Raw genomic sequence first — 26,406 nt, 5'->3', positions numbered from 1 at the left:
CATGGTTTGCTGACCCCTGACACAGGTAACGACTGTTAGTATTTTAGTAAACATCCTTTCCAGTAGTTTTAAATATTTATTTATTTATGTTATTGGCTGTGTTGGGTCTTCTTTGCTGTATGCGGGCTTTCTTTTAGCTGCGGTGAGTGGGGGCTACTCTTTGTTGTGGTGCGTGGGCTCCTCATTGCCGTGGCTTCTCTTGTTGTGGAGCAGGGGCGCTAGGCGTGTGGGCTTCAGTAGTTGCAGAACATGGGCTCAATAGTTGTGGCTCACGGGCTCTAAAGCGCAGGCTCAATAGTTGTGGTGCATGGGCTTAGTTGCTCCACGGCATGTGGGATCTTCCTGGAGCAGGAATTGAACCTGTGTCCCCTGCATTGGCAGGCGGATTCTTAACCACTGTGCCACCTAGGAATCCCCTTTCCAGTAGTTTTATACATGTGGGGATTATATTCCAGGACCCTTCAAGCTGCTTTATAATTTTTCTTTATTTTTTTAATAGTACAAGTTCAGTTTATGTATTTATTTTAATTGAAGTATAATTGAAATATAGTTTTCCCTCCTTCCTTGTACACAAGTGTAGTTGGCCCGTTGGTGTTCTGATGCCTGGATGAACCATAACTTATTTAACCAATGCTCCACTGATGGACACTGAGGTTGTATCCGGTCTTCAGCAGATACAGAGTTCCAAGGAACGCAAGACACCATTGAAAGGTTTTGAGGGGGTGGCAAGATCCAGTGTATATTTTTATTCTGTTTAAAAAAGACAGGGACTTCCCTGGTGGTCCAGTGGTAAAGAATCCGCCTTCCAAGGCAAGGGATGTGGGTTCATTCCCTGGTCTAGGAACTAAGATCCCACATGCCGCGGGGCGACTAAGCCCGCATGTCACAACTACAGAGCTTGCACACCTCAACTAGAGAGCCTGTGTGCCACAAACTACAGAGCCCACGTGCCCTGGAGCCTGCGTGCCACAACGAGAAAGAAGCCCGCGTGCCAGAACGAAAGATCCCATGTGCTGTCACTAAGACCCGACGCAGCCAATCAATCAATCAATCAATCAATAAAGACAATCAGGGGAGTTTTCGGGAAAAGCAAGGTGTTGGGCTCTATTGACAGCTGGGTCAGGATGGTTCTTCATGGTGGGGGTCGTCCTGGCCACAGTGGGGTGTGGAGCAGCATCCCTGGCCTCCACCCAGAAAATACCAGGAGCCAGCCCCACACCCCCGGTCGTGATGACCACACGTGCATCCAGACGCTGCCCAGTGTCCCCAGGTTGAGAGCCACGGGCTTAGGTAAAGAAAAGGGATCCCTCAGGGCAGCAGTGAGCCGTGGGATGAGATGCCAGACACACAGACCTGAATGTCATCCTTCACAAGTTCAGACTTTATTTTTTAGAAAATAAGGATCCGATCCAGAAGCCCCACTCCTGGGCACGTATCCGGAAAAGATGAAAACGCTAATTCAAAAACATACATGCACCCCGATGTTCACCAGTTACAATAGCCAAGACATGGAAGCAACCTAAATATCCATTAACAGATGAATGGATAAAGAAGATGTGGTACATATATATACCACATACTCAGCCATGAAAAAAGGATGAAATAATGCCATTTGCAGCAACATGGATGGACCTAGAGATTATCATACTAAGTGAAGTAAGTCAAAGACAAATATCATATGATACCATTTATATGTGGAATCTAAAAAAAATGATACAAATGAACTTATTGACAAAAGAGAAGTGGACTCACAGACTTAGAAAACAAACATGGTTACCAAAGGGAAAAGGGGAGGGGTTAGTTAGGAATTTGGGATTAACAGATACACACTACTATATATAAAACAGATCATCAACAAGGACCTACTGTACAGCACAGGGAACTCTACTCAATATCTTATAATAACCTATAATGGAAAAGAATCTGAAAACTATATATATATTCAGCCATATATATATATGAAACTGAATCATTTTGCTGTACACCTGAAACATTGTAAGTCAACTATACTTCAACAACAACAAAAAATTTAAAAATTAAAAAGAAAATAAGGAACCATTAAAGATTCTAGACGTGGGAAGTGATGTGTGCTTATGGTTTAAAAAAAAAAAAAAGGTGGGGAAGATGACCCATAGGATGGGAGAGAATATATGCACATCCCATCTCTAATAAGGGACTTATATCCGGAATACATAATAATTCAGTAATAAAAAGACCAACAGCGCAATTAAAAAATAAGCAAAGGATCTAAATGGACTTTTCTCCAGAAAAGGTTTACAAATGGCCCATAAGTGTGTAAAGAGACCCGCCACATCATTAGTCACTAGGGAGATACCACGTCACAGCCACTAGGACGGCCCTAGTAAAAAAAGACAGAAAACCAAGTGCGGGTGAGGATGTGGGGAAACTGGAAAGGACAAATACTGTGTGGTTCCACTCACAGGAGGTCCCTAGAGGAGTCAGATCCACAGAGACAGAAAGTAGATGGTGGGGGCCAGGGGCTGGGGGCAGGGAGGGAAGTCAGTGTTTAAAGGGGACAGAGCTTCAGCTACACGTAATGAATATGTTCTAGAGATTTGCTGGACAACATTGTGCCTATAGGTAAAACTGTACTGCGCACTTAAAAATTTGTTCAGAGGGCGGATCTCATGTTAAATGTTGTTAATATGATAAAATATAAAATGATGGGTAATGGAAAAGGCAAACAGTAGAATGACTCACAGGATACTATGATACTGTTTACATAAAAAGCAACCACAACATCTGTCCCCCTACAAAGTTATTACAATATTGATCGTATTGCTTATGCTGTATATTACATCCTTTTGACTTATTTCATACTGTAGGCAGATGTCAAATCACTATATAGTACACCTGAAACTAATATAATAGTGTATGTCAACTCTATGTCAATAAATAAAAAGAAAAAAATGGGGGGAAAAGGAAAAAGAAAAAAGCAGCCACAACAAGCTGTACAGATGGCGCTGTACATTTTCAGCCGGTCCATATTTAATACATGTTGTGAGGCTTTCAACTGTCCAAAAAGATACTTTCCAGATTCCTGACAGTGATGACCTTTAGGAAGCTGAACAGAAGCCTGGACTTGGAAAGCTGGTCAGAAGGACTTTAATTATAGTTGTTTAAAAAAAAAAAACCTTTAAAGGACCATGCGTAACTGGTATAAATTATTTTATATCATTACTTTCTGTCATGATAACAGATAAATGGACATAGACAGTAGGAGGTAACACAGTGATGGGGAAACAGGGACATACTGGATCTTAAATGTTACATGGGTGGGACTTCCCTGATGGTGCAGTGGATAAAACTCTGTGCTCCCGATGCAGGGGGCCTGGGTTCGATCCCTGGTCAGGGAACTAGATCCCACATACATGCTGCAACTAAGGAGCCCACCTACCTCAACTAAGACCTGGTGCAACCAAACAAATAAGTAAATTATTTAGAAAAGTTACATGGGGGCTTTGCTGATGCTCCAGTGGTTAAGACTCCACGCTTCCACTGCAAGGGGTAAGGGTTTGATCCCTGGACAGGGAAGATCCCATATACACCGCAGCGTGGCCAAAAAACAAAAACAAAACAGGTCACATGACTCCACAGTTTGCTGCACTATCTGCCTCAAATAGTGAGGAGCATGAGAGAAGCAAAATTACACTGGTGGAGGACTTCCCTAGTGGCGCAGTGGTTAAGAATCTGCCTGCCAATGCAGGGGACATGGGTTCCATCCCTGGGCCAGGAAGATCCCACATGCCATGGAGCAACTAAGCCTGTGCACCACAACTACTGAGCCTGTGCTCTAGAGCCCACGAGCCACAACTACTGAGCCCTCATGCTGCAACTACTGAAGCCCGCACGCCTAGAGTCCATGCTTCGCAACACGAGAAGCCACCACACTGAGAAGCTGTGCACCAAAACGAAGAGTAGCCCCACCCTCCACCGCTCGCCACAACTAGAGAAAGCCCATGCGCAGCAACGAAGACCCAAAGCAGCAAAAACAAGAAGAAGAAGAAGCACAACAACAACAACAAAAAACCCAAAGCAAAACAAAACAAAAAAATTGCACTGGTGGGTTTCATTTTTCCTGACTCAACCAGCAGCAGGACAACAATTCCCTGGTAAAGAACTCCTGGGGGTACCATCTGTCACAGGCTGAATTGTGTCCTCTCCAAATAAGATATGTTGAAGCCCTAACCCCCAGGACCTCCCCAGGATGAGACCTGATGTGGAGCCAGGGTCTTTACTGAGGTGATCTAGTTAAGGTGAGGTTATTAGGGTCAGCCATAATCCAAGAAGACTGGCTTCCTTGTAAAAAGGGGAAATTTGGACACATACACACACAGAGGGAGGATGATGCGAAGGCGCAGGGGGAAGATGGCCGTCTATCTGAAGCTGAGGGGAGAGGGCTCCGAAGGAACCAGCCCTGCCAACACCTTGATCGCAGACTTCTGGCCTCTAGAACTGGGAGGCAATGAACGTCTGTTGTTCTCATCCACCCAGCTTGTTAGAGTAAACGACATCCAACAGACATTCCATTTCTTCGTGAATGGGCACAAACGTTTCCACCCTGAGTTGTGCCAGAATGTGTAATAATTGTGTTTTGTTTCTGTTTTGGCCAGGCTGGATCTAGGGGGATCAAGGGTGAATAAGTCAGGTCTAAAGAGCTTCTAGAGGGACTTCTCTGGTGGCGTCTGCCAGTGCAGGGACATGGGTTTGATCCCTGGTTCGGGAAGATCCCACATGCCTCGAAGCACTAAGCCTGTGCACCACAACTATTGAGCCTGCACTCTAGAGCCTGTAAGCCACAACTATTGAACGCATGTGCCACAACTACTGAAGCCCATGATCCTAGAGCCCATGGTCCGCAACAACAGAAGCCACCAAAATGAGGAGCCCGCGCCCCACAATGAAGAGTAGCCCCTGCTCACAACTAGAGAAAGCCCGTGTGCAGCAATAAAGACACCATGCAGCCAATAAATAAATAAATAAATAAATGTATAAAAAAATAAAAAAATAAAGAGCTTCTAGAAAGCTACTCGCAGGTCGGGCACGCACTGGCAGCAATGCTGTGGATGGTGATGTTGGCTTCAAAGATGGAAGAATACAAGATGTGTTGTCCTTCCCGCACCTGGACAGGGTTGACCAGCTGACCTAGGAGACAACAGGGCAAAAAACACGAGACCTTTGGGAAGGGGGTCCCCTGCCACCCACCCAATCCCTCGGTTCATGACTCAGATGGTAAAGAATCAAGGAAAATGCAGCTGTGAGATGCTATGTTGTAAAACATCACATGGAACACATTAGGTTTAAGAAAAAGTGACCCCCTCCAAAATCTTGGTGTGAGAGCTCTGAGGAATGGACCAGATACCAGGTGAACTGCAGGATGACTTTGACTATATGGGTAACATGTAATCAGGCAGAACTTTCTTTCTGGAATGGCACCCCCCTGCATGGCCAGGCCAGCCCTAAGCCCTTTTCTTGCATTGGAAGGAAACAGCTGTGTTCAGGAGGCCTGACCACTACTAGGGAGCATGCTGCAATTGTGGGTGCTTTGGCAGCCATTCTTGTGCCCAGAGGTCCCTGACAGCACCTCCTCCTGCGGGGCTGCCTTTTGCTCTTCTCCTTACTCAGGCTGGTGATCTGGAGCTCACATGTCTAGGCCTCCAAACAAAATCTGCAGTTCCTGGACTTGGCCCCTCTGCCCTAGGTGTCCAGTGACTTTCAGAACCTGCCTACAGGGCTGTAAAGTTCCCAGGAAGCAGAAAATGGGGGTCGGGGGTCGCAGTGAGGATGGCAAAGTGAGAACATGTCTGTTGTGGTCCACTCAAGTCAGGGGAGAGAAAAAATGAAGGCTTGTGTTTGCCCTGCCCTGAGCCTGGGCTTCACTCACCTGCATTTCGGGAAAGCAGCAGGCTCTTCTCAAACCAGAAGATCAGGATGCCTTTCTGGCCTGGGGCGATGAGGGTGTCAAGGGTCCCATTGTAGTCAAAGGGCAGCCCGAAACTGTGGTTCAGGGGGTGGTCTGAGTAGCTGAACATAGCCTGAGAGAAGAATACTGAATCTTGAGTGAGAAAAGAAATCACCGCCATAGAACTGTGAGCGATCACATGCCTTGTCATTTGAACTTTCTTCAAACCTTATTACCTAGTCCGGTGGGTCTCAGCTTGGGGTGATTCTGTCCCCAGGGGACACTGGGCGGAGTCTGGGGTCATCTGTGGTTGTCATGACCTGGGGGGGGGGCTCCTGGCATCTGCTCCACACCCCACAGTGCCCGGGACGGGCCTTCATGGCAGAAGACTATTCACCCAAAACGCCTGCAGTGCTAAAGCCCAGCTCTCTCTCCTTCTGCTCTGCTGGACCCATGTCGGTGCCTTTGTACCTGGATTATTACTCAAGCTGATTTCCCAGGGGCTGGTTGCCAGATTCATTTTTTCTTTTCTTTTCTTTTTTTTGGCCTTGCCCTGCGGGTTGCAGGATCTTAGTTCCCTGACCAGGGATTGAATCCATGCCCTTGGCAGCGAAAGCACAGAGTCCTAACCACTGGACTGCCAGGGAAGTCCCCTATAAATTCTTTTCCTAATGGCCTTTCACATCTCTTGACCCTATAAGGCCTTGTCTTAAGTAGAGTCCAAATTTCTCTCCATGGTTCTCAAAGTTTTCTCTCATCTGCTCTTTTTTTTTTCTTTTTTGTAAAGTATAGTTGATTTACAATGTCGTATAGCAAAGTGATTCAGTTATATATACATACACACACGTGTGTATATATAGATATTCTTTTTCAGATTCTTTTCTGTCATCTGTTCTTTATGGAAGACTCTGACACCACTACACAAGGATGGAATTAAAAATACCAACACTGACACTGGTTCACAAGTGAGTCCCACCAAGATACCCGCATCAGTTTTCCAGAAGATGCACGGTGGCGGCGGCAGAGATTTTCTGCAGAATGGCTTGCCCAGAGCCTCCGGGTTTGCAGGTGTACTGGATTTCTTCCTCCCTTCCTTCCTCCCTCCCTCCCTTTGCCGCTGCGCAGCTTGAGGGCTCTTCGTTCCCGACCAGGGATTGAACCTGCGCCCCTGCAGCAGCGAAAGCGCTGAATCCTAACTACTGGAACACCAGGGAAGTCCCTGGGTTGCTTTCTGCCTCCTGGGGCGGGGAGAGAAGCTTAGCGTCAGGGCGAGGGTGGACTGTGCACGGGATGCTGACCTTGACTCGCCTCGTCCCTCCACCCCCACCCCAGACGCAGGGGCCAGGCCCACCTGTGTGACGCGCTAAAGGACCGTGAGTGTGAGTCCGCAGGCCCCAGCTCCCCCGCGCGCTCAGCGATGGACTGGCTGCCTCCCGGTCCCCGGAGCCTCAAGGGCAGCTCAGCTGAGCTGCCAGGCGTCGGAGCAGTCAATCAGAGCAACGAGCCTAACAGGAGCGTTCATTCCCCTTTAATTGCTCGCTGAGGTGGGGCAAGGGCCCAGGCCAGAGAAAACACCCAGGGACCCTATCCGTCCCTCCACGACGGAACTGTGGCGGGTGCGCTGGGTCAGCGCAGGCGTGGGGATCATCTCCCTAGGTGGGGAGCCCTGAACAAAAGGCGCCTGCAGGGACCTCCCTGGCGGTCCAGCGGTTAAGAACCCGCGGTTCCACTGCAGGCGGCAGGGGTTCCATCCCAGGTCCGGAACTAAGATCCCGCGTGGCGGGGCATAAAAATAAAATAAAATAAAATAAAATAAATAAAATAAAATAAAATAAAATAAAATAAAATATAATATAAAATAAAATAAAATATAAAATAAAATAAAATATAAAATAAAAAATAAAATAAAATAAAATATAAAATAAAATAAAATAAATAAAATAAAATTAAATTAAATTAAAATAAAATAAAATAAAATAAAATAAAGCGCCTGCAGTTTTACGCACCCAGTGCCCCCGGAGTGGGAAGGGCCAGTAGCGGAAAAGTACTGAGTCGGAGAAGGGAGACGTGGCTCCAAGCTTCACCCTCCTCCCTCCCTGAGGAGGCAGAGGCCTGAGGACCGCGCCTGGGCTAGGAATGCAAAGATGCGCAGAGCCTTCCAGACCTGAGGCTGGAGTCCTTGACCGCAAGGCCCGCAGAGCCTGCCATGCATCCTGCCCCCGGGGGGCGTGGGGAGGGCAGCTCCCCCCAGCCCCCACACCCTCCAGGTAAAGCCTTGTGACTGCCTGTGGTCAGGCCTGGGAGACCATGCACACATTGTAACCAGAGCCGGACGCCTCAGCCACCACTACATGCTTGGGATGTCCAGAGTCTGGGAGTGTCTCTTTTTCACGATGAGCCCTGTGGGGACTCTGGATGGGCAGCTGGGCCCACCGTGTGATTAGAGGGCCTGCTTTCAGCCACCAGCCTCTGGGAGCTTCTTGATCTTGGATCTCCCCTGAACTTCAGAGCGACACACCTTGCTTACAAATTTTGCAACGCGAGGTTACTGACTGTACTTTAATCTTTGCCTGACTTAATATTTTTTCTTCCAGTGCGCTTTGCATGGACTGATTCCTCTTCTTAATTTAGTCTTTATCCTAAGTGATACCTGTGAGGTCACGGTTTTCATGTCCTGATTTTCTGAATCCGTGTGAAAATAATCATTAAAAAAAAGGGTTGACATGAGGTATTTAAAATGGTCTTGGGTGCCACCAGTGACACATGCACCACACCTGGCATTTATCCCTAGTGCCCAGCCCCTCCTAGACCCTACTTAAATATTACTGAGTGCAAGACTGAATGAGCTAATGAGTGGGGGGAGAGAGGGGTGGTGGAAGGGTATTTGGATGAATAGGTAGATGGGTGGATAGATGGATGTGTGGATGGATGGATGGATGGATGGATGGATGGATGGATGGATGGAGGGATGGATAAGTAGGTTGATGGATGGATGAGTAGGTGGGTAGATAGATGGATGGATAAATAGGTAAATGGAAGGATGGATGATGGATGGTTGGATGGATAAGTAGGATGATGGATGGATGAATGAGTAGGTGGGTAGGTAGGTGGATAGTAGGTGGATGGATAAATAGATAAATGGAAGAATGAATAGATGGATGGATGGGTGGATGGATGAGTAGATGAGTGGGTAGGTGGGTTGGTAGATGGATGGATGGATTAATGGATAAGTAGGTTAATGGATGGATGAGTAGGTAGGTAGATGGGTAGACAGGTGGGTGGCTGGATATATAGATAACTGGAAGAATGGATACATGGATGAGTAGGCAGGAGGATGAGTGGGTGGATGGATACATGGATGGACAGGTGAATGAAAAGCTAGATGGAGTTCAGATATGAAAATCTAAGTGTGTGAGTTTTGACAAGAACCTGGCTTGGGGTGACAGTCACTGAAGTGGTTCTTCCCAGTCCAAAAGGTACTCACCTTCCGTTGGTCAACAAGAAGCAGCCCAACCTGTGACAAGGAATGAAAGTAGAAGATCCCACCCAAGGATCCGACTAGTTCTGCCTATGAAACAAACAAAATATCGCATATAAATAAATGAGAAATGTGCTTACTTCCAAATTTAACTCTAGATTATCTAGTAAGCTAAAAGGAAGGAAAGTCTTTTTTTTTTTTTTTTAATTCTTATTATGATCTATTTCCCCTCTGTGAAAACATAGCCTCGAGGGCTACTTCTTGAAGGAAGACGGCTTTCTTTGGGGTATTGGAGGAAGTGGTGTGACCCAGACTGTGAGATGCCTGCATAAATCCCTCACTCCTGCCTAGCTTCCTCATTCCTGACCTTTGGCTGGTCACCATAGTGCCTGCCAGCAAGCATGTTGGAGCATAAGGCCAAGGACCCCAACCAAGGGACAGTGGGACAGATTGCCATGGCAACCCAGCTGGCTCCCTCCAGACATCTTTCAGGTAAGAAAGAAAGACCACCATCTTATTTAAGCCTCTGTTACTTGGTGGTGTTTGTGTGTGTGTATGGGTGGGGTATTTCTATTATATACAGTGCTATGGGCCAAATTGTGTCTTCTCCCAGTTCATAGGTTGAAACCTTAACCCCTTGTCCTAATCTGTTCAGGCTGCTACAACAAAATACCATAGACTGGATGGCTTATAACACCAGAAGTTGGTGGCTCACAGTTCTGGAGGCTGGAAATCTGAGATCAGGGTGCCAGCATGGTCAAGTGAGGGCCCCTTCCTGGGTTGCAGACATCTCGCTGTGTCCTCACATGCCATGGGAGGGGTGAGCTAGCTCCGCTCCAGGCCCTCTATTTATAAGGGCACTAATCCCATTCATGAGGGCTCCACCCCCATGACCAAAACACCTCCCAAAGGCCCCTAATCTATCACATCAGGCATTAGGATTTCAACATATGAATTTGGGAGGGACACAAACATTCTGACTACAGCACTCCCAAAATGATGGTATTTGGAGGTATGGTCTTTGGGTTGCAATTAGGTTTAGATGAGGTCATGAGGTCATGATGGGATTAGTGCTCTTACGAGAAAAGACACCAGAGTTCTCTTTCTCTCTCTGTGTGTCTCTGCCTCTCTCTGCCATGTGGGGACCCAGTAAGAAGGTGGCCGTCTGCAAGATAGAAGAGAGCCCTCACCAGGAACCGAGTTGGCCAGCACCTTGATCTTGGACTTCCTAGCCTCTAGAACCATGAGAAATAACTGTGTGTTGTTTAGGTCACCGGTTTGTGATATCTGCTGTGGCAGCCTGAGCAGACTAAGACATACAGTCAGTCTATCCCAACGAGCACAGGTGGCCAGACATCGTGGTGTCCTGCCCATCTCCTCCCTACCAGTCACCCCAACTCCTTCTCCCCTGCCAGGAGAACCCCAAAGGGGCCTTGATCTCAGGGGATAAACTGTGATTGCTCTGGACCGCACTTAGGAGTCTCGGCCCCTTGGCCACAGACTGAGATAGGGTGGTGCATGCTTCAGTTCCGGCTAGTGGGATGGGAAGGCAAGTCTTCTGGAAAGGTCTTTCCTTCTTTCATTCTTTCTTTTCTCTCTTTCTCTCTTTCCTTCCTCCCTCCCTCTTTCTTTTCTTTCTTTCTTTCTTTTCTTTCTTTCTTTCTTTCTTTCTTTCTTTCTTTCTTTCTTTCTTTCTTTCTTTCTTTCTTTCTTCCTTCCTTCCTTCCTTCCTTCCTTCCTTCCTTCCTTTCTTTCATCTTTCTTTCTTTCTTTCTTTTGGCTGTGCTGGGTCTTAGTTGTGGCAGGTGGGATCTTTTAGTTGTGGCATGCAGACTTCTTAGTTGCGGCACTCAGACTCTTAGTTGCGGCATGCATGAGGGATTTTAGTTCCCCGACCAGGGATTGAACCTGGGCCTCCTGCATTGGGAGTGCAGAGTCTTATCTACTGTGCCACCGGGGAAGTCCCTGGAAAGGTCTTCTTGAAAGGACAAAGCCCAGTTCCCATCTTCCTGCCTACAGGGGAGATGTGATGCCTGGAGATGGGACAGTCAGCTTGCCATGTGGGAGGAAGGCCAACAAGTTGAGTGGGGTGGGCCTTTAGCTGGAAAGCACCAGCTGTGGAAATAGTGAAATACTTCTGGAGTGGTCGTAAGCATCTCTCAGCCAGGCATCCCTGGACCCTCCATACAGGAGACTGTATGAGTTTCCTGTGGCTGCTATAACACATGACCACAACCTTAGTGACTTAAATTGGCACAGATTTACTCTCTGACAGTTCCGGAGGTCAGAAGTCCATAGTGGGTCTCACTGGGCTAAAATCCAGGTGTGGGCAGGGCTAAGTCCTTTTGGAGGCCCCAGGGGAGAATCTGTTTCCTGGCCTTTTCCAGCTGCTAGAGGTGCCCACATTCCTTGGCACACAGCCCCTTCCTCCATCTTCAAAGCCAGGAGCATAGCATCTTTAAATCCCTCTGTCTCTCTCTCTCTCATTCAACTCAGCTTAAGTCATCATATCTCCTCTGACTCTGAATTCCTGCCTCCCTCTTTTTTTTTTTTTATAAATTTATTTATTTATTGGCTGCATTGGGTCTTCGTTGCTGTGCGCAGGCTTTCTCTAGTTGTGGAGAGCGGGGGCTACTCTTCATTGTGGTCCAGGGTCTTCTTGCAGTGGCTTCTCTTGTTGCAGAGCATGGGCTCTAGGAGCGTGGGTTCAGTAGTTGTGGCATGTGGGCTCAATAGTTGTGGCTCGCGGGCTCTAGAGTGCAGGCTTAGTAGTTGTGGCGCATGGGCTTAGTTGCTCCGAGGCATGTGGGATCTTCCGGGACCAGGGATTGAACCCATGTGCCCTGCATTAGCAGGTGTATTCTTAACCACTGCACCACCAGAGAAGTCCTTCCTGCCTGCCTCTTATAAGGACCCTTGTGGTGATGTTGTGTCCACACAGATAATTCGGGATCATCTCCCATCTCAAGATCCTTAACTTAAAACTAGAACTATTGTATGGCACAGCAATCCCACTATTGGGCATATACCCAGAGAAAACTATAATTCAAAAAGACACATGCACCCCAATGTTCATTGCAGCACTATTTACAATAGCCAGGTCATGGAAGCAACCTAAATGTCCAGCAACAGAGGAATGGATTAAAAAAAGATGTGGTATGTATGTACATATAATGGAATATTATTCAGCCATAAAAAGGAATGAAATTGGGTCATTTGTAGAGACGTGGTTGGATCTAGAGACTGTCATACAGAATGAAGTAAGTCAGAAAGAGAAAAACAAATATCACATATTAAAGCATATATGTGGGATCTTGAAAAATGGTATGGTGAACTTATTTGCAAATCAGAAATAGAGACACAGACATAGAGAACAAATGTATGGATACCAAGGGGAAAGCAGGGGGTGGGATGAATTGGGAGATTGGGACTGACATATATACACTACTATGTATAAAAAAGATGACTAATGAGAACCTACTGTGTAGCACAGGGAACTCTACTCAGTGTTCTGTGGTGCCATAAATGGGAAGAAAATCCAGAAAGGATGGGATATATGTATACATAGAGCTGATTCACTTTACTGTACAGTAGAAACTAACACAACATTGTAAAGCAACTATAACTATACCCCAATAAAAATTAATTTAAAAAAAAGATCCTTAACTTGATCCCATCTGCCAAAATCCCTTTCTCTATCAAGGTACCATAGTCACAGGTTTTGGGGGATTAGGGTGTGGACATCTTCAAGGATTCATTATTCTGCTGCCCAGAGACCCTGCCATTGACCTTCCCATAATTGGGCAACTATGGGATTAGTGCCTTGACACAGGAGGGGACCCCAGATCTTGCTCCATCACTACAGCCGGCATCTCTCCTGATTGGGCAGTGCCCGTGCCCTATGGTCCCTGTGATTAGTGTTTGGAATATCATGAGTCCTGATGCTAAGGATGGTGGAGCAGAAAGACAGGGAGATTCTGGACCCATGGGAGCATCACTGAACTGTGCTGCCTGCATCTAGACTCCCAACTGCAGGAGAAAAAATAGCCTCCAATTTGCTCAAACCACTGTTACTTGCAGCTGAGCACACTATTAATTGATGCCCCAACTTAGCAGGAGGTACACAGCTGCTGGCTTGAGGAGAAGACTGGAAACTTGCCCACAGTGTGTGAATCCTGTAAGCCCTACAGAGGCCATCGTCCTGGATGAGAGAGAAGGAGGTGAGACGTCTCACCTGAGAGTCAAATCCCAGACATTCCTCATGGGCTTGGCAATCTTCCCCCTGTCTCCCATTGCCAAGGTTAGGGTGCTGGTGTGCACAGCGATGACTCCCGGAGAGCAGAGGACTGGGGAGAGTGTCTGACCAGGACCCAGGAGTTAAGGAGAACAAGTGTAGCTGATGTATCCCGGCCTCGGTGGGCCTGAGCCCAGCTAATCCCAGAGCTGATGCACAGAAACAGACCCATCCTTTCCTCCCAAAATGTCTAAGGAAACAAGAACCACACACACACACAGCAAATAGACTATTCTTTAAAAAATTTTAGAGTATAGCTGATTTACAATGTTGTGTTAGTTTCAAGTGTACAGCAAAGTGAATCTGCTATACATATACCTGTATATACACATATATATGTCTATCTCCTCTATTTTAGATTCTTTTCCCATATAGGTCATTAAAGAGTATGGAGTAGTGTTCCCTGTGCTATACAGTAGGTCCTTATCAGTTATCTATTTTATTTTTTAATTAACTAATTTTATTATTTATTTATTTATTGGCTGCATTGGGTTTTTGTTGCTGCACACAGGCTTTCTCTAGTTGTGTCAAGTAGGGTCTACCCTTTGCTGCAGCGCGTGGGCTTCTCATTGTGGTGGCTTCTCTTGTTGTGGCGCATGGGCTCTAGGCGCATGCGGGGTTCAGTGGTTGCAGCATACAGGTTCAGTAGTTGTGGCTCATGGGCTCAGTAGTTGTGGCGCTCAGCCTTAGTTGCTCCACGGCACGTGGAATCTTCCTGGCCCAGGGATTGATCCCCTGTCCCCTGCATTGGCAGGTGGATTCTTAACCACTGCGCCACCAGTGAAGTCCCAGTTATCTGTTTTATATATAGTAGTGTGTATGTGTCCATCCCAGTCTCCCAATTTATCCCTCCCCCCACCCCCCATAAACAGACTATTGTAGTAATAATTGGCATTTATGTGACCAGACGTGGAGAAGAAGCATGAACACTACTCTAGGACTTTACCTCCTTTCCTGGGGAGGGCTTAATGTGTTTGTGGTCATACACAAGATGGTTTTATTGTGTTTGGTGGGATTATGACCTTGTTAGTGTCTTTATTTGGAGATGAAGAGGGGTGGAAGGAAGGAGATGCGGATGGGGGACCTGTTGACAAGGGATGGACCTGTGACAGTTAATTTTATGTGTCAACTTGACTGGGCTAAGGAATGCCCAGGCAGCTGGTAAAACATCGTTTCTGGGTGTTTCTAGAACGGGTTAATGTTTGAGTCAGCAGACCCAGTTAAAGAAGATGGCCCTCACCAATGTGGGCGTCGTCCAATCCGTTGGGGGCCCGAGTAGAACAAAGAGGTGGAGGAAGGGTGAACTGGCTCTTTCTTTTTGAGCGGGATGTCCACCTTCTCCTGCCCGTGAACATCGGAGCTCCTGGTTCTTAGGCCTTCGAGCTCCAGGACGTAAACTGACGCTCCCCCCCCCCGCCCCGCCCCCAGGTCCTTGGCCTCCAATCAAGAGAAATTGATAAGAGGCCAGTGAAGAAATTCAGGCAAGGCTTTATCGGGGTTCCCTCGCTCGCTCCTGATGCGGGGGGACGGGGGCGGTGAGCTGGTTCCTTATATGGGGTGAGGTTAGGGGTGTGTCCAGGGTTCTAGCCAGAGGGGTGGCTTAGGTATTTTGCCCACCCCCTTAGGTGGTGTTGAGTGCAGGGCATGCGTAGTACCCTGCTTTTGCTCCCAACACTGTTTTTGCTCTCAGCTCTTCCAACGTGGCAGTGGGTTTTTTGGTCTTTCTGTATCTTTTTGTCCATAGTTTGCCCCAAATGCGCAGGCACCCAATTATTTTTAGTCCCATATAGTTTCTTTGTATCTTGTTGCTCAAGGAGGCATTTGTCCAGGTGCAAGCGTCGTAGCGCTGCAGGGAAGGGTCCCAGGTCCCAGCCTGTCTCAAAACCCGCAGCTCCCTGGTTCTCAGGCCTTTGTCCTTAGACTGAATTTTACCACCAGCCTTCTTGGGTCTCAACTTGCAGACGGCAGGCTGTGGGACTTCTCTGCTTCCATACTCACGGGGTCAATCCCTATAGTAAATACCCTCTTCTGTATATTAATATCTCTGTCTCTATCTGTCTCCTACTGGTCTTGTTTCTTCTGAGAACTCTAATATGATTGGGGGTTTTAGTGATGACAGTTTTCAACTGAGCACCAACATTAACTCTGGGTCCTTCTAGGCCTTGTTTCAGATGAAAACACATGGCCAGTCAGGGTTTAGGTAGGCTTCATTGGGCCTCCTGGGCAAGGCTGAGAAACCAGATTTGGGACATGATCGGAGCTTGAGAGCAGAGTACACTTTGCCGGCCTTCCCGTGTGTGTGTGTGTGTGTGTGTGTGTGTGTGTGTGTGTGTGTGTTTTAAGACTTTATTATTTTATTTATTTATTTATTATTTTTGGCTGCATTGGGTCTTCATTGCTGCATGCAGGCTTTCTCTAGTTGCGAGCGGGGCTACTCTTCATTGTGGTGCGCAGGCTTCTCATTGTGGTGGTTTCTCTTGTTGTGGAGCATGGGCTCTAGGTGTGTGGGCTTCAGTAGTTGTGGCTCGTGGGCTCTAGAGCACAGGCTCAGTAGTTGTGGCACACGGGCTTAGTTGCTCCTCAGCATGTGGGATCTTCCTGCACCAGGGATCGAACCTGTGTCCCCTGCATTGGCAGGCGGGTTCTTAACCACTGCACCACCAGGGAAGTCCTTTTTTTGTTTGTTTTTTGTTTTGGCCACACAGCATGCGGGATCTTAGTTCCCTGAGCAGTGATGGAACTCACAAGCCCTGCGGCGGAAGTGTGGAGTCTTAACCACTGGACTGCCAAGGAAGTCCCTGTCTGCCTTCCTTTGGACCAACCTCCTAAGTGTTTGGGGTGGAAGCCATTCTCTGCATCATCAAATGCCATCATCCTCTTAGCTACTCAAGGATCCTGTGCTCTTCAGCTGTTCAAGCTGTGTGGCCTTGGGAGAGACCCTGCACCTGTCTGAGCCTTTGTCCCTGTGTTAATTTCCTAGGGCAGCCATAACAAAATACCACATACCCAGTGGCTTAATGCAGCAGGGATGTACTGTCGCAGGTCTGAAGGCAGGCTGTTAGCAGGGCTGGTTCCTTCCGGAGGCTCTGAGGAAGAAACCCCACTATTCCTCTCTTAATATTTATTTATTTGGTTGCACTGGCTCCTTAGTTGTGGCTCGAGGGCTCCTTAGCTGCGGCTTGCTGGCTCCTTAGTTGCGGCTCGCCAGCTCCTTAGTTGCAGCATGCATGTGGGACCTAGTTCTCTGACCAGGGATCGAACCCCAGCTCCCTGTATTGGGAGCGCAGAGCCTTATCCACTGTGCCACCAGGGAAGTCCCCCTACCATTCCTCTCTTGCAGTTCCTGGTGTTTGCCAGCATTCCTGGTGTCCCTTGACTTGCAGCTGCATTCCCTCTGATCCCTACCTCTGTCTTACCATGGCCTTCCTCTCTGTGTGCCCCTTTCCTATCCTCTCCTCTTGTTACTAGGACACCAGGCATTGGACTTAGAACCTGCCCATATCCAGGATAACCTCGTCTTAACTAATTACATCCATAAAGACCCTATTTCTAAGGAAGGTGATATTCTAAGGTTTTGGGGTGGACATGAATTTCTGGAGGGACACGTTCAACCTAGTCCAGTTCTCTTATCTGTAAAATGGGGATGCTGCTGCTACCTGATGTCATAATCCATGTGCAGCTTTTTCCCTAAACGGTGCCCTCTCCTTTCCTAATTTCCTAATCTCCCTAGTCAGCTGCTCTGATCTACAATTTTCCCCTACCTCCCAGCCAGCTAGGCTCTGCAAGAGAGAAAAGTCCTGGCTTGCCATGGACAGCTAATTACTCCTACCACACAGGATACATTTTTTGTTTGTTTGCTCATTTTCTTTCTTTCTTTTTTTTTTAAATATTTACTTATTTGGTTGTGCCGGGTCTTAGTTGCAGCAGGCGGGCTCCTGGGTTGTGGCATGTGAACCCTTAGTTGTGGCATGTGGGATCTAGTTCCCTGGCCAGGGATCAAACCCAGGCCCCCTGCATTGGGAATGCAGTGCCTTAACCGCTGCACCACGAGGGAAGTCCCTGTTGGCTCTTCCTCAGTTCTTACCAAACTGAACATACCTGTCTTTCCTGGGCATACTTCTGAAATCTGTAGCCCCGGGTATTTGAGAAATAGATATTGGTTTGAGATATCTGATCTCCATGCAGATAAGCAAAAACCGAGTTACTTATATCCTGGAAGAACACACACATAAAACAGTCTCTTTAAAAGGAGATAGAGGGTGGATGGAGGGGGGGTGCTGGGGAGATGTTCTTTAAGTAGATAAATCAGTTCTGGAGGCCTACCACACAGCACAGTGATTGCAGACAACAATACTGTATTAGAAACTTCAAAGTTTCTAAGAAACTAGATCTTAATTGTTCCCACAACAAAAAAGAAATGGTAATTTTGTGACATGATAAGGTGGTAATCATATCACAACATGTAAGTGTAGCAAATCAACACATTGTATACCTTAAATTTACACAGTGTGGTGTGTCAATTACACCTCAATTTAAAAGATGGGGTTGGGGGGAGTGGAGACAGATGCCAGTGATCACATTCCTGGGCATTTATCCCAGAGAAGTGAAAACTTACGTCCTCACAAAAACCTGCACGTGAACGTTTATAGTGGCTTTATTTGTAACAGCCGAAAAGCAGAAACAACCCAATTCTGGTACACCCACACTGTGGAAAATTACTTAGCAATGAAAAGGAACAGACTATATATATATATATATACGTGACAAATCGGATGAATCTCCTGAGATTTTTGCTGAGAAAATCTAGTTCCCAAAGGTTTCATATTGTATGATCCCATTTATAGAATATTCTTGAAATGATAAAATTAGAGAGATGGAGAACAGATTAGTGGTTGCCAGGGGTTAGGGCAGGGCAGGGAGCTATGGGAGGATGGAACAGTTTCATATTTTGATGGCAATAGGGGTTCTCTGACTCTACATAGTTGTATCCATGTCAATTTCCTGTTTGTATCATTATAGTTACATAAGATATAACCATTGGGGGAAACTGGGTGAGGGATACACGGGACACAGTATTATTTTCTCTCCTGTACATCTATAATTATTTCAAAATAACATGTTGAAAAAAAAAGGTAGATGGATATATTCACAATGTATCAGCCAGATGATCTGAAAGTAGCTCCAGAATCCCTCCCATATCTCAGGTCCTCTTTGGATCCCTGGGAGTTAACACGGCCTGAGTCTATCCGGTCCCAGCCCTCAAGGTTTACACTGTCTTTTTTTTTTTTTTTTGCCACACCATGTGGCATTCGGAATCTTAGTAGAAGTGCAGAGTCCTAACCACTGGACCACCAGGGAGTCCCTACACTGTCCTTATGTCCACTGATAATTATCTCTGCTCACAGCAGAGTAAAAAATGAGGTATGACACATGATACTCACCATGCAAAAGGAATTTTCACTGTAACAACAGTTGTCACCAGAAATATGTGAAACAGGGTGTTCTATACCTGAAAGGAAAAGAGCATTGAAATGTTCTCTGAGTTCCCTGAAAGTTCAGAGAGAAGGTTAGAGCAGGGCTTCTTACCCTCCACACTGACATCTGGGGCTAGACTGTTCTCCGTTGACCGGGTCCTGGGCACTGTACAATGTTTTGCAGTGTCCCTGCTTCTACTGACTTATTTAACTTATTAAATCACTTATATACTGAGTTATTTAACCAGTGGCACTCTCCTCCAGTCTTGACAACCAAAAATGTTTCCAGACTTTGCCAAGTGTCATCGGGGGGTCAGGGGAGAATTGTCCCCAGTTGAAAACCACTGGTTTTGCAGAAACTCTTTTAGGACTCTGCCAAAATTGCAGGAAGGGTGCCCTTCTCTTAGTGAGGCATTCTTTGATTCTGTTTTAAAAGGAGAAGCTTAAGCTCCAAAGAAAATACACACGTGGCCAACAAGCACATGAAAAGATGCTCAACATCACTAATCATTAGGGAAATGCAAAGTCAAGCCACAGTGAGATACTGCCTCCCACTCGTTAGGATGGCTACTATGACAGAAACAGAAAACAAGTGTTGGTGACGATGTGAAGAAATTGGAACCCTTGTGCACTGCTGGTGGGAACGCAAAATGGTGCAGGCAGTATGGAAAACAGTGCGGAGGGTCCTCAAAAAATGGAAAATATGACCCAGCAATTCCACCAGCATTATTCACAGTAGCTAAAACATGGAAGCAGCCTGAGTGTCTGTTGACAGATGAATGGATTAAAAAATGTGGTCCATCCATAAATAGAATATTATTCAGCATTAAAAAGGAAGGAGGGGGCTTCCTTGGTGGCGCAGTGGTTAAGAATCAGCCTGCCAATGCAGGGGACAGGGGTTCGAACCCTGGTCTGGGAAGATCCCACATGCCGCAGAACAACTAAGCCCACGTGCCACAACTACTGAAGCCCGTGCACCTAGAGCCTGTGCTCTGCAGCAAGAGAAGCCACCACAATGAGAAGCCCGTGCACCGCATCGAAGAGTAGCCCCCACTCACTGTAACTAGAGAAAGCCTGCATGCAGCAATGAAGACCCTACACAGCCAAAAATAAATTAAAAAATAAATAAATAAATAAGTTTATTAAAAAAAAAAAAAAAGGAATGAGGGGGACTTCCCTGGTGGCATAGTGGCTAAGAATCCGCCTGCCAATGCAGGAGACACAGGTTCAAGCCCTGGTCTGGGAAGATCCCACATGCCTCAGAGCAACTAAGCCCATGCACCACAACTACTGAGGCTGAGTGCCACAACTACTGAAGCCTGTACATCGAGAGCCAGTTCTCCGCAACAAGAGAAGCCACTGCAAGGAGAAGCCCACGCACTGCAAGGAAGAGTAGCCCCTGCTTGCCCCAACTAGGGAAAGCCTGCTCGCAGCAACAAAGACCCAATGCAGCCAAAAATTTAAAAAAAATTTTAAAAAGGAAGGAGGAACTTCCCTCGTGGTCCAGTGGTTAAGACTTCACGCTTCCACTGCAGAGGGCACGGTTTCAATCCCTGGTCGGTGAACTAGATCCCACATGTATGCCCCAACTAAAAGTCTGCATGCTGCAACTAAAAGATCCCACATGCTGCAATGAGGATCCCACATCCCGCAACTAAGACCCGGCACAGCCAAAATAAATAAATTTAAAAATATAAAATAGTAAAGCAATTATATTCCAATAAAGAGCTTTAATATATATATTTACATATATATAAAATAAAATAAAATAAAGTAAAATAAAATAAAATAAAATAAAAAGGAAGGAAATTCTGACACATGCTACAACATGGACGAACCTTGAGGACACTATGCTCAGTGAAGTATGATCCCAATACTGTATGATCCCACTTATGTGAGGTCCCTAGAGGAGTCACATTCATAGAGACAGAAAGTAGAATTATGGATGCAGGGGCTGGGGAGGAGGATGGGGAGTTAGCTGTTGGGATGCTATTAAACAAACTGATGGAGAGAAGATGAAGGACAGAGACTAGATTGACTCATGTTACAAGGAGCCCTGATGGTTCCTCCACAAGTTAAATACGGAGTTTCTATCTGACCCAGCAATTTCATTCCTAGGTTTCTACCCAAGAGAACTGACAACATGTGTCCACAAAAAACTTGTACACAAACGTTCACAGTGGCACTGTTCACAATGGCCAAAAGGGGGAAATGAGCTGAATGTCCAGCAGATGGTGGATGGATGCACAGAAGTGGTCCATCCATACCATGGAGTGTCACTCAGCCATAAAAAGGAATGAACTCCTAATACACACTACGACATGGGTGAACCCTGGAAACGTGATGCTCAGGGAGAGAAGCCAGACACAAAAGGCCACACAGCATGTGATTCCATTCATATGAAAAGTCCAGAACAGGCAAGTCCACAGAGAGAGAGAGTGGGCGAGTGGTTGCCAGGGGCTGGGGGAGGGGGATGGGGAGGGACTACGAATGAGGACGGGGTTTCTTTTTGGGGTGATGGAATGTTCTCGTACTCAGTAGTGGTGACTTTTACACAACACTGTGAATGTACTAAATGCCACTGAACTGTACACTTTAAAATGGTTAAAAGGATGAGTTGTGAGTGAATTGAATACCCCTCCCCCTAAAAAGGCAAAAGAGCCTTGAATTGTGAGGGAGTAAAGTACTGAACTGGAAGATCAGGAGGGGGACTGGGAGAGGATGGGGGCATGAAGGAAAATCTTGCCAACGTGGGTGAATTTTGGGGGGAGAGAGAGAAAGGTGGCGAGGAGGGAGGGATTTTAGGCAGTGTAGCCGTGGGTGGGAAGACCTGTAAACAGTAGATCAACTGATGTTTTGGAGGCAGACGTGCTTGGGTTGGACATGACCAGTTGATGAGATGGTTATAAGACTGGCCCCCAGGGACTTCCCTGGTGGTCCAGCGGTTAAGACTGCACACTCCCAATGCAGGAGGCCCGGATTCCATCCCTGGTCAGGAAACTAGATCCCACGTACATGCTGCAACTAGAGATCCCACGTGCTGCAGCTAAAGATCCTGCATGCCACAACTAAGACCCAGCACAGCCAAATAAATAAATAATTTTTAAAATAAAATAAAAAAAGACCAGCCCTCAGGCAGCCCAGCTTTACTTGGGTTATCTATTCTCTGCTGCCTATTCATGCTGCGTTTACAGAGGGTCCACACCTCAGCCACAGGGCTTGAAACCTTCCAGCTATCCATTCACTAACCATCAGCTAATCACCTCGCTGAGAGCCAGCCTGGAACACTGTGATAAGTAAGACAGAAGCCAGCACAAGCCTTGACCCTTTTCCTGTGCTTCTCTTTCCCTCTTAGGGGGGCCGTGATCAGCTCCCCATCCGGAGCTTGACAAGCACCCGGCAGGAGCTGTGGTGACTTGGGGGGCGCCTCCATCTTCTTGGAGGGAAGGAGGACCACAGTCTTTTGCCACCAGGAATACAAATGGAGCAAAAGGATTACACCTTGCCAGATGGTGATCTACCAGCCCAGTGGTTCTCCACTGAGGGGACTGCAACTCCCATGAGACACTGGGCTATGTCTGGGGACACATTTGTTGTCATGACTTGGAGAGGGGGGCTCCTGGTATCGAGTGGGTGGGGTCAGGGGGCGCTGCTCCACACCCCACAGCGCCCAGAATGCGCCCACCTCCAGAGAATGACCCAGGCCCAATATGAGCAGGGCTGTGGTTCAGAAACCTTGTACTGACCCCGTTCTCACCATGATGGGTACCTGTCTTTGTTCCCTGGAAAAGAGGGGCCATCCTTCCTCTTTTCTGGAGAATAACATCTCCCTTTTCTTCACTTGACACCATCTCCTTGCTTCCTCCACCAGGGTTCTCTCTCTCTCTCTGCTTGAAGTTTACCTTTTCCACTGTTCCCTGTTCCTAAGGTGACATTTGTGGGACTGAATATGCCCCCCCACCCAGGCATCTAGGACCCATTCTCTGCCCTCCCTGGCCCTCCCCGACGTCCCCTCCATCATGACTCCTGCTGAAACCCCTTGTTTGCTCCAATCACTCACAGCAGGTTTTTGTATCTTGTCACCATGGTCCCCAATGGAAATACTCAGTCCCCACCCTGTGGGATGGGGCTTCAGGCCAATTTTTGTTGAATTTTATTGATCTATTCTATTCTATTTTGCCAAGCCACATGGCTTGTGGGATCTTAGTTCCCTGACCAGGGATGGAATCTGGGCCCCAGCAGTAGGGAATTCCCTGGTGGTCCAGTGGTTAGGACTCAGTGCTTTCATTGCTGGGGCCTGGGCTCAATCCCTGCTTGGGGAATTAAGATCCTGTAAGCCAGGACTTCCCTGGTGGTGCAGTGGTTAAGAATCTGCCTGCCAATGCCGGAGACATAGGTTCAATCCCTGATCTGGGAAGATCCCACATGTCATGGAGCAACTAAGCCTGTGTGCTACAACTAGTGAACCTGCAATCTCGGGCCTGCATGCCGCATCTACTGAGCCCACGTGCCTAGAGCCTGTGCTCCGCAACAAGAGAAGCCACCGCAATGAGAAACCCACACACCACAATGAAGAGTAGCCCCCGCTCTCCACAACTAGAGAAAGCCTGTGTGCAGCAACAAAGACCCAACACAGCCAAAGAAAAAAGAAAAGATCCTGTAAGCCGCGCAGCGTGGCCAAAAAAGGACAGTGTAACGTCCAGCCAGGAGCTGATGTCCAAGTAGCAGCATTATCTATACCTCTGAAACTTTTCTCTGATGTTGGCCAAATGCAAACAAGATTAAAAAATACAAAATATGGGGACTTCCCTGGTGGTCCAGTGGTTAAGACTCTGTACTTCCAATGCAGGGTGCGCAGGTTCAATCCCTGGTTGGGGAACTAAGATCCTACATGCCATGCAGCCAAAAACAAACAAACAAACAAACAAACAAACAAAACAACAAAACCCCCAAACTAAACCAAAACCCAAACTAAAATATGCATACCTGTAGATGCATTCCAGGAATTGGCTTCATAATCATAAACATAGACGTTCCAATTCACTACTAACAGCAACACTGAACCAGCAAAATGGGCTGATGTTACTTCTGGTATGCCAACCTAAGAATAATGACATACACAATTTCAATACCTGCGTCTTTTCAGACATCAATTCAGGAAGCAGTACGTCTAGGTATGCATCCAAGGAATGTTCATGACAGCAGGAGTTCTTTGGGTCCTAGACATTGGGAGCTATGTATCCTGGGGATTGGCTAAAAGCAAAACTGGGAGGTCGAAATTGGTGTTTGGTGCCTTCGGGTACCTAAATTCGCTCTATCTCCTTCTCCTGTGTCAAAACCTTCTCTGAGGATGGGGACTGCCCTGGTGGTCCAGTAGGTAAGACTCTGCACTCCCAACACTGGGGGCCCAGGTTTGATACCTGGTCGGGGAACTAGATCCTTCATGCATGCCATAGCTAAAAATCCGCATGCTGCAATGAAGATCCTGCATGCCGCAGCTAAGACCGGCATAGCCTAAATAAATAAATAAATATAAAAAAAAAACAACAAAAAAACACCTTCTCTGAGGATAAAGCCTAAAGCATAAAGGATGAATGTTGAGCATAACTGATAAATGTGTCACTTATGAGAGAAACTGGTATTTGAGCAGATGGCGGAACCTTCTGGAGCATAGGTGACAACTGTCAAATTTCTCAAGATAGTTACTAGGAGGGTATGGGTTTTTGTTTTTTTTTGTTTTTTTTGTTTTTTTCTGTTTTGGTTGAGGACAATTTGGGGAGGCCGTGAACTCAGTGCATGTAATCTATTACACATATCCAATTATAAGGAGCTCTTACAAGAAATCTGGTTCTTTTTTCATGGAAAAAAAAAAAGTACCTGTTTTGGTAGTAAGGGCAGAATAGAATCAACCCTTCTTTTGGCTTAGAAATTGCTCTCAATGTCTTTAAGAGGTACATCGTAAAGTATAAGTCCCCAAACTAACAAAAACAGACTAGTGTTGTGTTTCCAAACAATATCTAACCCTAAGTCTTATTTATTTTGAGCATCCTTCAGATCATTCTGTAAAATAACTACCTGCATTGATGTAGGGATGGAAAATGGAAGGAGACTACTCTCAAAGTTATCCTTCGTGAGAAAAATTTGTCTTCTGAAATAAAGAATAAAAGTGTTCAATTAGGACAATTTCATACAAAAAATGGAAAAAGACAACGGTAGGCATTCTAAAATGTTCCATTGAAATGAAATTCCTTTCTTAACAGGGAAGCATTTTGCCTCTATCTACATTATCTATACCTATCTATCATCTATCTATCTATCTACCTATCATCTATCATCTATTTATTTTTGCATGAGTAAACCTCTATAGCCTAGATATCTGACTTCCTGAAATAACATTATTTGAAAAGCATGACCAGGTCAAAAATAAAATTATGTAAAATGTACATTAAAGGACAGCTTGTTTTGCTCAGGGCAAACTTTGGTTTTGTCCTTTACTTCACTCTGATCCCACTAAAGTAAAGCCTTTCAGACCAGGAATGTGTATATAAAAAAGAAACAGTATGTTCCCTTATGCAGGAAACCTTTAAGAAGCAAAAGGCCATCCATGAACATGGTATATCGTTTCCTTATCCAGATCTCCTCTTAGCCCCTCCAGAAAAGGTTTATGGTTTTAGACAGGCGTTACTGAGTTAATTCCTATGTATTTTAAAGTTTCTGTTGCCACTGTGAATGGCACTGTTCATAACTGCCTTATGTCAAGCATTTGTGACAAGCTATATGTAATTATTTTAGTTACTCGTGTGTCTCTTCACCTGTCTTTCTAACTCTACCCCAACTGTGGACTCCCTGTAGGCCAGCATTGAGCAACATAGGACAGAGCCATCTTTGTTTGTTTGTGGAATCAAAGAATGAGGGCAAATGTAACGTTTAAAAAAAAAAAAGTAACGATATCTTACCCTAGATACAGGGCTATGTTTTTCTTGCAAGGATGCTTAACCAAGCGAGTTGTCCCAGATGAAAAATACAGGTGACCCTAAAGAGAGGGAGTCACAAAATCTTAATCTTATCAACACTAATAAACACCCGATGAAAACGTTTTCCTACCGTGCAACACTGCGAATGTAAAGGTGAAATCTGCATTAGGCAAGTGGACGGCATCTATGTCATTTTCCTGTTTTGATACTATCCTCTGGTTGTGTCAGAGGTCACTAATGGGGGAAGCTGGGTGAAAGGGACC

General features: G+C 46.3%; 1 protein-coding gene across 1 annotated transcript in view; it reads right to left on the bottom strand.

The window, feature by feature from the left end:
* Window positions 1–26,406, bottom strand: part of CATSPERD (cation channel sperm associated auxiliary subunit delta) — a 58,709-nt gene that overhangs the window by 28,573 nt on the left and 3,730 nt on the right. The window contains exons 3-10 of the mRNA XM_057710031.1: window positions 26,126–26,202; window positions 25,245–25,317; window positions 24,156–24,270; window positions 19,137–19,204; window positions 17,794–17,907; window positions 9,408–9,491; window positions 5,906–6,056; window positions 5,071–5,166 (exon numbers count right to left, since the gene is read on the bottom strand). Coding sequence (XP_057566014.1) covers window positions 5,071–5,166; window positions 5,906–6,056; window positions 9,408–9,491; window positions 17,794–17,907; window positions 19,137–19,204; window positions 24,156–24,270; window positions 25,245–25,317; window positions 26,126–26,202 — 778 coding nt within the window. The remainder of the gene's footprint in view (window positions 1–5,070; window positions 5,167–5,905; window positions 6,057–9,407; window positions 9,492–17,793; window positions 17,908–19,136; window positions 19,205–24,155; window positions 24,271–25,244; window positions 25,318–26,125; window positions 26,203–26,406) is intronic.

Source organism: Hippopotamus amphibius, chromosome 15 (genome assembly GCF_030028045.1).
Source record: "Hippopotamus amphibius kiboko isolate mHipAmp2 chromosome 15, mHipAmp2.hap2, whole genome shotgun sequence".
In the NCBI taxonomy this organism is placed as follows: domain Eukaryota; kingdom Metazoa; phylum Chordata; class Mammalia; order Artiodactyla; family Hippopotamidae; genus Hippopotamus; species Hippopotamus amphibius.
The sequence above is the reverse complement of the archived record's forward strand: the minus strand, read 5'-3'. Positions and strand labels throughout refer to the sequence as shown.